The sequence below is a fragment of the Fulmarus glacialis genome, unplaced genomic scaffold, assembly GCF_000690835.1.
Source record: "Fulmarus glacialis isolate BGI_N327 unplaced genomic scaffold, ASM69083v1 scaffold49811, whole genome shotgun sequence".
NCBI classification, from domain to species: Eukaryota; Metazoa; Chordata; class Aves; order Procellariiformes; family Procellariidae; genus Fulmarus; species Fulmarus glacialis.
In genome coordinates, this window is record NW_009193099.1 from 1 (window position 1) to 13,470 (window position 13,470).

A 13,470-nucleotide genomic window follows, 5' to 3' on the forward strand; every position below is an offset into this window, starting at 1 on the left:
CGGCCGCCTGCCGGGGCCGGTGCCTGGGCGCCCCGCGCTCCTCTCAGCGCCAGCGTGGCTCCCCCGTTTCTCAAGGCGGTTTCGCGTAGGAGGACGATCCGAGGGCAGGCTTCCCCTTGGAGGGGAGTCTCTTCAGCTGCCTTCGGGTGTTTCTAAGTTCGTTCAGCCGCCGGTATCGGTGGGCAGTGTTTCTGGGAAACGTACACGGCTGATAAAGGCTTTGAAAGCCCGAACTACTTTCTGCAGCTGATTTCATGGTTTAATAGGTGGCATAATAATTAGTAAAATGGTAGAGCCACGCTAAGGTGAATGATTCAGTACCACAGGGGAATAAGGGACTAGTGATTAAACTTTTTGGCATGAGTTAGAACCTTTCATTAAGTTACAATAATATCTTTGCTTTTCTTTTAAAGCTATTTTGAGTAGTACTTTTATTGTTAAACAGATTTCTGTTTGCTTATATGAGTAAACGTACGCACAATTTCTGCCCCAAATATCCTAGTAGTGCCTTGATCTTGCAGGAGGAAAACCCAAACTCTCAAACTTTTGTGTATGTCAGGCTTTATGACTGCAGTATCTGTAGTGCATGTATCCTTTAACACTTGCAATATGTTGTATGATAAAAGAATAATAAGAAGGAATACTTAACACTTACTAGTGGTGTTTAAACACTGATGGAACTTAAAATACTTTACCTGAAAAATGCTCTTTGTGAGCTACAATTAGAGTAGGCTTGTATGCCAGACTCTTCTCCTGGCATAGGAAGTACTATCCCACTTAATGTATAGCAAGATGAAGAAACGTTATGTGGGGTTTATGAAGAGTCTGGAACAAAAACAGAATTCCATGGGTTTTTTTCACTTACGATTTATATCCACTCCTATCTCCTCAGTTCAAACACCTCTAAGTTTGTTAGTTATTGGCAAGATGATCAGTTTGTTAGTGTGTGCATGTTATGTTGGCTACTATAGAGTCCTTTGCCTTTGAAAAAGGTTGTTAACCCTTTCCTTAGATTTTAGATCTTGTTTCAGAAGGCTGAATCTCAAGGATACAGATTTACACAGACCAATCACTGATCACATTAATGATGCTCTGTTGTGAGATTATGCTGCGGTGTTATGGAGGATTTACAGAGACCAATCACTGATCACATTAATGATGCATTAACATTGTGAGATTATGCTGCGGTGTTATGGAGTCCAGACAAATGCTTGCCTGTAATGAAAAGAGTTTAGGTCTGTAATATATTACAATTCTGTATTTGTTAACCCATTCAGCCAGACTTTTCTTCCTCTTTCTGTTTACCAGGAACGTAAAGGGACAGCAAAAGTCGATTTCCTGAAGAAAATTGAAAAAGAGATCCAGCAAAAGTGGGATGATGAGCGAGTTTTTGAGATTGATGCTTCGGATAGGCAGAACCAAAAGAGGTACCATTAAATTTTTTTACAGGTTTTATCTCTTAACTGCTTGAAATGTCTTTTCAAAGGAACTTTTTTCCTTCAAAATCCAGGGGTGAGAAGGTGTCCTCTTTTGAATGAATAGTGTTCTTGGATCATCTGGAGGTGCTTAACTTATGCATTAAGTTGGCATTTCTATAGCTGAGAACATGAAGCAGTGGTGTACATGTGTTGGCCAAGTTCCAGTAGGATGAAAAAAGCCTTCTTGTTCCTTGGTAGTATCAGTACCTTCTGAGATTTTAAAAATGGATTCTCTTTGGTGACTTCTACTTTTTGACATGGAGGACGCTTCTCAATGTGATGCCTAAGCCCTTACCAGTGGGAGGGCTTTTACTCTCCCAGTTAGAAAGGACCGCTCCTTTATCTGAAGGAAGGTGTGTACTTGCTCTGCTTCGCTGAGAAAAGAAAATTGTTAAACACACATCTTGGGTCCTGGTGTAGGCCAACCTGTTCTGCTTTGCGTAGAAGTGGATGAAGGCCAGGCGTGTGAACATTACTGATCCTCAGATGAGGTGCTGTGATTTCTTTTTGTACGTGAACTATATTGCAGAGGTTTGTCCCACTACTTTGTTAGTTGTAGAGCACTTCTTTTGTGATCTGCAGCTCCAGCAAAATTAGTCCCAGGACTGCGTAAAGAGTGAAGGACCCGAATGGGTCAGGAGATTTGAATGCTATATTAGGAGGTGTAATAAAAACTGTTGTGTGGGGGTGTGTTGCTCACGTTGTAGAGCTCTTTTTTACTTAAAAGAAATGCCGTCTTTGCTTTAAGTATTCACTATCTTACAGGTTGAAATTTAAGGCTGTAATTAATACTTACAGATTGAAATTTAAGACTGAAAATGAAAGTAGTAGGTCAGTTTTACAATATGGAGCAATTTAATATGAAATTTCAGTGTTCACTATGGTAACATGTGACCACCTTATAAGTAGAGAAGAAGTGCTTTGTCAAACTAATGTTCTTACACTTCTAGTTAAAATGCCATGTGTTTATTCCAGGGTTTTGTCTTAAACTTCTATGTATTTTCATAAAATAGCTGATACTACTAAAAGCTACCCTAGAGGAGAGAGAGATGATGCTGGCAGAACATTTCTGTGGTCAGTCATTGTATAGTCACAGTGGGATTTCATTCCGTGCCAGGAAAAGGATTTACTTACAGTGTTTTTTCTTGTGTTGAACTAGTAAAGCTCTACTACGATGTAGATGGAACTGCTGTAAGAGATCTGTTGCTGTTCATGCAAAAGTCAACCCTAGGAAATGATAGCAGGAATATGTGTTTCATTATTAAAGATCACAGTTACTTAAAGAAAATGGTCCAGGAGAGATGACTTATAATGTGGTTGGCCTTTTCCAAAACTCAGACTTAATAAATTCTTTGATATAATTCCTGTTTGAACTAGAGGACATTCCCTAGGAAAAAATCTAACCCTTAATTAAAAAGAATGGAATTCCACCACAGATATTCTCAGGTTGTTTTAATGGCTAACAATGTTCCTGATTTATTTTTTTATTAGTTTCTAAACTTTTTCATTAACTATGAAGTTCTCTAACTTCATTTCCAGTCACTGCATTTGTTATATTTCAGCTTCTTCTCTTGAAGCTTCCTCTGCTGATGTAATTTCATTGTGTTTCTAGAGGGACTGTGTCTGAACCATCTCTTGTTTTCTGCTGTTCCCATGTAATAATGCCATTGGTAGGATTACCTTTGTTCTTTTATTTTGTTAAAATAAAAGAAAAAACCTTCTTGTTGACATCATCTCTGTGTGTGAATCTGTACTGAGGTTTATCTGGGTTTTTCCTTTCCTTTTTGGTATTTGCCGCTTCTAATTCATTTGAACTGCTGTGAATTTTACCTTGTTTTTCATACTACCTTGTTAGTTAAGGATTTTTTTTTTTTTACAGAGCATTCTGCTTTTAATCTATGCTGGTTTTGGTCAACGTAACATTTTGCTTTGATAATGGCTTTCTGGTCTTGTGCTAAAATATTCCTGAGCTGCTGTCTGTTGATTGTGGAAGGTGCTTATTTCTTTGCTTAAATTTTCTCGCACCTGGTTCATTTCATAACTGTTCTCAGCTTTCTGAAACTGGTTCTTCTAAAAGAGCAGGCATGTGTAGCGCTGGTCTGGACTCTGTTTGCTTTCCATGTGGCAGATACAGTCTGCTCTAGTGCCTGAGCAGCTACCAAGCTTTAATGTTATGTTCCATCCCTTTATCTGCCCCGACGGGGTTCCCTGGTGGTAGGTGCGGTGCTGCTTGAGTGAACTAACAGGGGGACAGCTTCTGAGCTGCCTTGGTCACGTTCGCTCAGGACCGTGAGGGTGGCAGCACGTGGTGAGCTGCATTCCTGACCGCCCCAGGAAGGGATGGAGCAGAGCTGCTGGGAGGAAGCGTGTTTCATGGGTGAAGGGAGCGTACTGTGGGATTAAGAAAGACCGTTTTAGCTCTTGGTTTTATTTCTGCCCCAGAATAACCCTGAGAAATTTGTTTAAGACAGAACCTCTGGAAACGCTTAGCACGCTTGGGAGCACAATTCCTCTCAGATCAATAGGATCGATGCTCTTTACAGTGTGGAGGGGAGGCTTCCTTGTGGAACAGCATTAGTTGTTTGGGTAGGTCTCTGAGTGAAAAAGCAGTGACCTTGGCAATATGAGGTTAGTTATTTGTTGTGTGGGAAAGTTAAACTAAACCAAGATATAACTAAAGTTGTGTAACAGGTGGCTGCTTCTTAAATTGTGTATTTTGCAAGCAAACAAATGACTTAGCCTTTATTTATGTGTGTTTATACATCAGGGGTAGTGTCTGAAGGGAAAAGACAAGGCATAAAGTAGAGCGCAAAGGTGGAGGTAGTAGTTTACAATGTCCTAAAGATCTAGAAATTATCTTAGTTGCTTTGAGAGGTCGGGTTACAACAATGTAATACATATTCAAAACACCGTGCAACAATATATCCTTGTGAAATGAGTAATTATTTACAATGTGCCACTAAAAAAAATATGAACTCAGGCAGAGGGAGATTCAATAAATGACTTTAGGCCTTAGCAGTAATTAATTTACCTTTGGGAAGACATTATATCTATTTTAAAGTTTCTTTGTCATGTCAGTCCTATGTGGGTTTTTTCTTTTGTGGTGGTGTATTGTGGTGGTTTGTTTTGTTTTTTTAAAAGATGATAAAACCTGTTAGCGTATCAGTTCTTTAAAATCAAAGACTCGTGTTACTGACAGGGAAAATATTATTTTAATGTCACTGTGGGCTGATAATAGTTGAACATATCAGTTAACTGTTCTACTTGTGCATCTTCTGATGGCTATTTTAAAAGCTAATTACATGTTTTAATTCTTTGATTTTCTTCTCAGCAAAGGAAAGTACTTTGTTACATTTCCTTATCCCTACATGAACGGCCGCCTTCACCTGGGACACACGTTTTCTTTATCTAAATGTGAGGTAAAAATTTTCCTTTGCTAATACCCCTAAATACTACTCTAGAACAAATGCTAATTTTGTAGTTAAATTTTGAGCTAAGAGAGTGCATTGTTAATTACTTCATAGATTCAATAATGACTTATTCAAACTTTCCTTTTTTCCCATATTTTCAGTGGAAATATTGCTGGTTGAAGAGAACTGCCACTGATGGCTTTTTTAGTTCTAGGAGACTAGACTACAGGTGTTTCCTCTATTCATTCTTTCAGATTTGCTGAGATTTTTAGGAGGTGCTGCTGCTTACCATTTGTCTAGCTACTAAATGGTGCAAACTTCACAAGAAATCTTACTGTCTCTTTTGTTTGTGAATATTGTGCTCTATTACCTGTCTGTTAACAGGTTTTAGGTACTAGTGGATCGATACAAAATCGATCTCTTCTTTGCACCCGTTCTTCTCTAGTCAAAAACAGGCCCCTGAAAATTAGAAAAGCTTGTACTTATGCAGCCAGGCAATGGCAGACTTGATAACAAAATTTAGTTTCACCTTCTTTTCCTGTAATTAGCTTCCTAGATGCTGTTGATTGCGTTCGTCTATCTTTCAGTAGTTTCGTTAAAGAAGGAATTGCACTTATTTTTGGAGAAGGGTGCTAATTTAGCCTTTTGCCATTCTTGTTTCATCTGTTTCATTCTTCCACTTTATATAGTTCGCAGTTGGGTATCAGAGGCTAAAGGGAAAGAACTGCTTGTTTCCATTTGGTCTACACTGCACTGGGATGCCTATAAAGGTACGATGGTTTGAGTTACTGAGAACTTTTTCTAATGTTTTTTATACTTGAGGCTACTTAGAGCATTGCTTACTGTCCATCCAGAATATCATATTAAGTTATTCAAAAATTCATCAAGGTAGTGTGATTTGGAACCTGAATTTGTAGTGAAGGTGTGTGGTGCTTGAACTATACATTATGACTTTCTAGAAAATAAAATGCTTTAAAATTAAGTTTACCTACTGTATTTTTTCATTTGCAAGAAAATCCTCGCTCTAAACCTCTTCCTGCCGTGGCAGGCATTCTTGAAGTTGCAAGATCTCGTCAAAGTTAATGCAATGTCCAGAAAAAGTTTAAAGTGTTGTAGAGAAATGCAAAATTATCAGTAAAAAGCACTCCTTACCTGTGATTGAAGCAATTGCCATAGAAAAGTGCTGATAGACTACCAATAACTCTATTTAGGCTTGTGCAGATAAGCTAAAAAGAGAAATGGAGTTATATGGCTGCCCACCTGAATTTCCTGATGAGGAGGAGGAAGAGGAAGAAAATTCTGCTAAAAAAGAAGAAGAAATTATCATCAAAGACAAAGCAAAAGGCAAAAAGGTAAAACTTTAAACAAAGACTTTGTGGATTGGTAGCTGCGCTCTCAAAGCTTCAAAGTATGCATTATCGGTTTTACCTCTTTCACATTTCTCAGAGAAACCTGTGATACAAGTATTTAGATTGTTTTTTCCAAGTTAGCTGGGTACTTTTAAGGTAGACTTGAAAAAATGCGTCAGCTGTGTGGTTCCAGAGATACCATTTTAATGCATGAAATCTTAATGGAGAGCTGGTGCACTGTTTGATAGTTTCCTGAGAAAAATTAGATCATTCAGTGTAATACTCTGATTTCTTCCCCCCGCCCCCCGCACAAAGCATTCACAAACAAGTTGTAGGAAATAACCCTGCTTTCTCAGTGGTAGGGGATATATATACACCTATTACTCTGATTATTCTCTTGTAAATTGTTATCTAGCCTATTCTGGCTAGATACGCTAAGTAAGATAATCCAAACTAGTTTGGCTTATCAGGTGTTTAAATGAGATTTATGATTTTGGGAGTATCGCAAAGCAAGGAAGAGAATCAAGTCTAGGAAAAATTTAGAGATGTTTTTATGTATATTGGTTTTGTATGCTAAAGAGCACTGGAAGCATTAGATTTGGGGTTCTGTGTGCTCTACATCAACAGATGTGATCTTGCCTACTCTTGCAGGTAGTAAGTTGCTGTTGGGGCATAAGATATTTGAAGGACAATAGCTGGAAAAAGTAATATGAACAAAGTAACAGCAGAAAGGGTTTTTGATACAAGGATATAGTGCAGGACTGCTCTACCTTTTCATGGTAAACACACCCATTTGTTTGAGCAGGACCTCAGTGAACTGGTCATTTCTGCAGATGTATCAGATACATCTAAGCATGTAACAGTTGAAAAGGAGGGGATTAATGTATGTACAGTTGAATACAAGCTGGGGAATAGTGTAGATCAGAAACTGATTATTAATCTTCACTGCTAGAGAAAGGACGCTAGAATATTTGTATTAACTTGTATATCTGGAAATAGAAACCATGACATTAATAGAGAAAAATGCTCTCAAGCATATAAAGCTATTGTGAATACAAGAACTTTTTCCTAATCACAATTGTCCTTTCAGAGTAAGGCTGCTGCCAAGACTGGCTCTTCCAAATACCAGTGGGGAATCATGAAGTCTTTGGGTCTTTCTGATGAAGAAGTAGTCAGTTTTTCTGAAGCTGAGCATTGGCTGGATTATTTCCCTCCCCTTGCTGTCCAGGATCTGAAAAGCATGGGATTGAAGGTAACATTGTATGAAATATAAAATTCAATATGATTTTTGTCATTATTGTCATTATGTTTATGAATATGTTGCTTCTCCTTTGAGATTTTCTGCATAATACCAACATTATTCTAGAAACGTTTCTGATATTTTTGGAATTACTCATTTAACCTTTTAATAGCCTTGGCTGATAGTTGAGTGCTTTCTTATATAGAGCTTATACCCTATGCAGTGGTCACAACTGGAAAAAAGTATCAAATAAAGGAATTATGACTTTCCTTCTTGTTTCCGTATTAGATATCTGTTTTGTAGTCAGAATTGACAGTAGTTTTAGGAAGAGTAATGATGTAATATTAAATAAAGATACTTGTCCTGTTGACAACAGATTTTTAAAAATAAAGACATGTAGAGATTATGAAACAAGGTGGTGCTGAAATTTAGCTGGAGCAATTGATTAGAACTACTACAAAATCTCTAAAATTCAGTCAGCAGACAGGGCCTTCAGTCTTTGACATCTCAGCTCTGAAAGACGATGCACATACAGACAGCATAGTTATGTTTTTAAGCATGCACCCTTTGTGATATGTACTTGCATTATCTTTTTGGAGAGAAACTTCTTTTTATTTTTAAAATAATAGTTTTGCTGTTGTGAGGTTCCTTGAATTTCTTTATTTTATTTACTTACTAGAGACTCTTATGCATTTCCAGGTGGATTGGAGGCGTTCTTTTATTACTACAGATGTTAATCCTTATTATGATTCCTTTGTGCGATGGCAATTTCGTACATTAAAGGAAAGAAATAAGATTAAGTTTGGGAAACGGTAAGTCTGCCACTCAGCTCTGAGTTTATTGTAAATATGGATAAGCTCAGCTTTACCGCAGATGGAACCCTATGACATGTCTCTATAACATGCTTATAACTCACATTAAACTCAAATCCTTTCATTTCAAATGCTCTACTAGACACAGTAATGTATTTATTGTGCTAGCAAAGTGTGTGAGATTGTGTTCCTGTTTTAGTTTTTCCATGGATACCAACTCAAAGCAAAATAGGGCTAATGCTGAAAGCTCTTGCAAAAACTGAATGTTGACATCGGTGGAAACAAATTGATGCAAAATTTGAAAATACCATTAAGAAGTCTCTTTTTCGTAAAGATCTTTATTTTATTGTATTTGCTACTAAATAGCAACATACCTTTTTCTAGGTATACAATTTATTCTCCAAAAGATGGACAGCCCTGCATGGATCATGACAGGCAAACAGGAGAGGTAATATTTTTAATGGACATTTTTATGCATTGCTTATGATTTTAAATACTGAATGGAAAAATAAATTGTATCTTGGAGCAAAATGTATTTTGTACATATAGAGTTACCAGTTTTCAGTTGTCAGTACATGTGAAAATTGAATGAACTCCTCTGTTGACAATATTTGTCTTGAACTATGGATAGTATTTTCCATTGTAGCTGTTTTCTGTGATTATTTGGCAATTTGTGCCAGCAGCATCACTGCATCGTATCATATCTATCTGTTGAAACAAAACAAATAAGCTGTTATTAACTTATATGTTGCTGAGATAGTAGCTGTCACGAGTAAATTTTTGGACATAGGAATAAAGTATAACCTCTCTCTCCAGTCTGCATTTTAGTAAACAGCCATTTGTATTAGAGGAAATATGATTTACTTTGAAGAAAGCATCAGTACCTTAAGTAACATTTGGGTTGGGTTACTACAGAATAGGATTTATTTTCTTTACTGCTTGAGTTAATGTCATATACTGATTGCTGCATTGTTTATGTGAATTGTAGGGTGTTGGGCCTCAAGAATATACGCTAATAAAAATGAAGGTGTTAGATCCTTATCCCGCAAAATTAAGGTAGGTCTTGAATTTGTAATGGCAAATAGGTTCTATCTTATGGCCAGAAGTGACCATTAAATTAGACAGTCTGTTTTCCCTAATGCAGAATTTAATTTCACCCTGTTATTTCTGTCTGGTCTCTGTTTTGAGCTGCTGTTCTCACTAGTCTGTGTGGAACTCAAATTGGAGTTTAAAAAAAAAAAAGAAAGAAAGAAAATGAAAAACCCACAAAGAACTTAATGACCCACTTTCATACCTTAGGAAATGTTACTTAAAAGTTCATATTAGCTTAAAAGCATGTTTTGTATTGCCCTGAATGTTTTTATTTTGGTGACTTATAAAATACCTTTTTCCCCCCAGTGGCCTAAGAGGAAAAAGTATCTTCCTGGTGGCTGCTACGCTTAGACCAGAGACCATGTTTGGACAGACTAACTGCTGGGTTCGCCCAGATATGAAGTACATCGGCTTTGAAACTGTGAATGGGGATATTTTTATCTGTACCCAAAGAGCTGCCAGGAACATGTCCTACCAGGGCTTTACAAAAGATAATGGAGTCGTACCTGTTGTCAAGGAGCTGATGGGAGAAGTAAGCACCTTGCAGTTTGCTGCTCAGGCTTATCTGTTCCTGTGAAGCTTATACTTACAAAGGTGATGAGAGAATTCTACTTACAAAGGAAATATAGGAACTGTTACAAAAATTTTGGAGTGTTTAGTGACTAAAAAAGCAAGCAGAAGACAGCTTCCTTGGCAGCGAAGCTACAGCTACTTCTGGGAGATTAACCTTATTAAGTATGCCTTAGCATTTCTTGATGAAGGAATGGTTTGAAGTAACACTTTTCTGCATGCTGGGAAGAGTGATTTCTCTACGGGGAATGGAAAGGGAGGGAAAAAAGTAGTAGCTAGAAAGGGTTATGTGAAAAAGGCTTTTTGTTGATGCTGAAATTCCCAGTACATCTTTGTGAATGAAGCTTTCTTAGCTTAGTAGTTGAATGTTAGTGTTTTTGATATTTACTATGCTTAACTTCTGTGCTTTGAATAAGTGTAGTTAGTGGTGTTTGTTCATCCTAATACAAAGTACCTTCATGCTGTTTACATCACTTGATCTTCGTTCACTAAAACTTGTCACCATCTTTCTTGGTCCTGCTCTGAAGGGTGAAGTAGAAAATACAGTTTTTGTTTCTTTGTTAGTAGACATGTTGTGAATTCAAGCAAATTAGAGAGGTAGAAGACAACTGCAACATCTAGACTACCTCCTGTCAGTGCATAAATGGTCTTGACAGTATGCTTTTCCTGACTTTGTTTAATCTGGCTTTTGACACTGGCTTCCTAATTCATTCCTGTCTTGATGCTGATGTGCTTCAGATATTTGGAGGCAAACTGCTCTCCTGCTTACTATCTTTTTCCAACTCTACACTTTCAGTAGTTTTGCTTTTCTCTATGTTATCTGGTATTTGACTTTTCTACCAGTAAATAGTCCATATACTGTCTCAAATGATACACACATGCTTTTCATACGTACTTCCTCCTTGTCTAACTATATATATATTAATTTATTGGTTTGTAATATGTAAGGAGTGCCAGCAAATGTAAAGAATATCAGCCAGGAAATCTTACTCAGCTAGGCTGAAAAAGTGCTATTTATTGTAATGATATTCCTTTGTCCTGCATAGGAGATTCTTGGCGCTGCACTTTCTGCACCTCTTACCACCTACAAAGTTATATATGCTCTTCCCATGCTCACAATCAAGGAAGATAAAGGTAACTTTACAGCAGTGTCCTGCCAAAGCCTGTTCGATGCACACTGTGCATTCAATATGTGTTGGCTAATCTTTTTATCTGTTGTATCTCTTTCTTTGTCAAGGAACTGGAGTGGTTACAAGTGTTCCCTCTGATTCTCCAGATGACATTGCAGCCCTGAGAGATTTGAAAAAAAAACAGGTCAGTCTGTTAGCAGAATTACTTCTGTTTCTGTTTCCTTTCTATAGTGTGGAAGGTCAAAAATGAATATCCATTGGGTAAAATGAAACTTGCTTTAATTGGGGTTTTGCTATCTCTAACTTGAAATCAAGTAGTTAAAAATAAATGAAGTTAAAACCAGCTGGGCTTGGACAAATGTTTATTCCCAGACTTCAAGAAGAGTTTTGGATGAGAATCGTGTAACTTCTGCTGCATGTTAAGGTATAGAAGAGTACCAGTGAAATAGAAATAAACTCCTGTTGTGGAAATTACTTCCAGAGATGAGATTAAGAGCTCTGTTTAAATTTCAAATGAGACTTAAAGTAGCTGTTGCTATTACAGTTTCAAGAGTATGTCAGTGTCTAAACAGCTATCCCTGGCTATTGAATTTTTGTCCCACTCATTTTCAGGGTAGAGCGATAGTGTTTTTTTCCCCTCTTAAAAATGTAGATGATTATGACAAAGAATCACGTGGAAATGAGATGGGCATTAAACTCAGGTGTGAGAATTGGTGAGAAGACAGGGAAATGGCTTCGTCTGCTTTATAATAAAATATTATATACAAGAAAGTCCCTATGAATGGATAGAAACCTTTAAATCTATAAGATTTTTCTTCTAATCATATTGCATTTTTTTTCTTCTAACTTTCAAAGGCTTTGAGGGTGAAGTACGGCATCAAAGATGAAATGGTCCTGCCGTTTGAACCAGTAAGTACACCCAAATGTGTCCATCTGCAATACACACTACTCTGTATTCACTGATGAGAAATGTGCCAAGAACTGTGCCTGCTTTTTCCAGAATTTCTGTTTAAAGTCCTCCTCAGCTGAAAGAGCTGAAAAGTTTAGAGTAAAGTTTTCATGTTTTGCTGTAATTGTAATACTTGGTCTGTTAAGGGTTGCAACCAAGATTTGTTATTCTATGCTATACTTCAGAGATAGAGAAAACTATTAATTTTTGTGGGAATTACTATTTTGGAGAATGGATTCCATCATTATACTGATAACCTGTTGGTTGCTTAAAACTTACAGCCTTAACGGCCAGAGTATTATTGTATCTGTTCTATGCAAAGAGCTAAAGTCCCTTACTATTAATGCAGTCTTATAGCTGGATCCGTTTTCATTAGAAAACTTAGATTACAGGTAAAGCCATCCTAATATTCTGCATTACCCTTGCTTCCACACGCTAGCTTCAGTACTGGTACAGCTTGGTACTGGTGTCATATCAGGAGATAAAACAGAGCTATTGCTTGTTGGGGCAGATCAGGAGTCACTCTAGGGACTACCAGGAATTTTTGATTTGATGAGTGGAATTGAACTAATACTTTGTAAGGCCTACGTAACTCGGTTAGTAGTAGATGCTGCAAACATCAGAGTAGCACAACACAGTAGAAGTTTGACATAGCCCTAGCACCTCCTTCTGCTGCCATTAGGGCTCTTTGGTTCATATTGCTTTTGGCCAAGATATCACGCAGCACAAACGCTTTCAGGTAGCTAGTAATGACTGCCTTTTTTCCCCTTCATAATCTCTGCTTCAGACTCCCACGTCAGCCTAGGGACTGCAAACCAAGCAAAACATGCTTGTCTCTGTTTTGTTCAGTGCATCACTTCTAGTGAGGCTTTTGAAATCTGGGAAACAAAAGTTTGTGTAGATTTTTTGACATTGATGTCATTTGAACTGAATATCTGACACTATTTTATTCATTCTCAGGTGCCCATCATTGAAATCCCAGGCTATGGCAACCTTTGTGCTCCATCAGTCTGTGATGAGCTCAAAATTCAGAGCCAGAATGACAGAGAGAAACTTGCTGAGGCCAAGGAGAGAGTGTACCTGAAAGGGTTTTATGAGGGAGTAAGTAATTAAAGATTTTGATAAGTGTTTTCTTGCTGAGTTTGATTAGGAGACAAAAAGTGGATAAAGATAAAGAATAAAAAAAAAAAGACTTCAAGAGAGAGGGAGATATTTTCTTTTTTCCCTAGACCACTTCTCATTTAGCCTTTTCCTGCAGTCAAGTTCTGCAGTTGGAGGAGTTACGTAGAATTGAAGAAAGAGAACGGAGGAATGTAGAACTGCAAACTGAGATTTATAATCTGGTTTCCTAGCAAGTGATCGCGTTCTGGGGAGTTGATCAATTTTGTTACAAGTATTGATTTGGAAACTCATATGAAGAGAGCAATGTGTTGGTGTGTG

At 37.5% G+C, this 13,470-nt stretch overlaps 1 protein-coding gene across 1 annotated transcript; it reads left to right on the forward strand.

Moving 5' to 3' along the window:
* Nucleotides 1-1,308: 1,308 nt before the first annotated feature.
* Nucleotides 1,309-13,131, forward strand: LOC104083722 (leucine--tRNA ligase, cytoplasmic; the record flags this gene model as incomplete). Its single annotated transcript, XM_009587316.1, has 13 exons — nt 1,309-1,427; nt 4,810-4,897; nt 5,578-5,658; nt 6,100-6,240; nt 7,328-7,489; nt 8,177-8,289; nt 8,674-8,737; nt 9,278-9,345; nt 9,688-9,913; nt 10,998-11,085; nt 11,189-11,265; nt 11,937-11,990; nt 12,991-13,131. Coding segments are annotated over 13 exons (1,422 nt in total), but the record flags the coding sequence as incomplete, so codon positions are not given.
* Nucleotides 13,132-13,470: the final 339 nt, after the last annotated feature.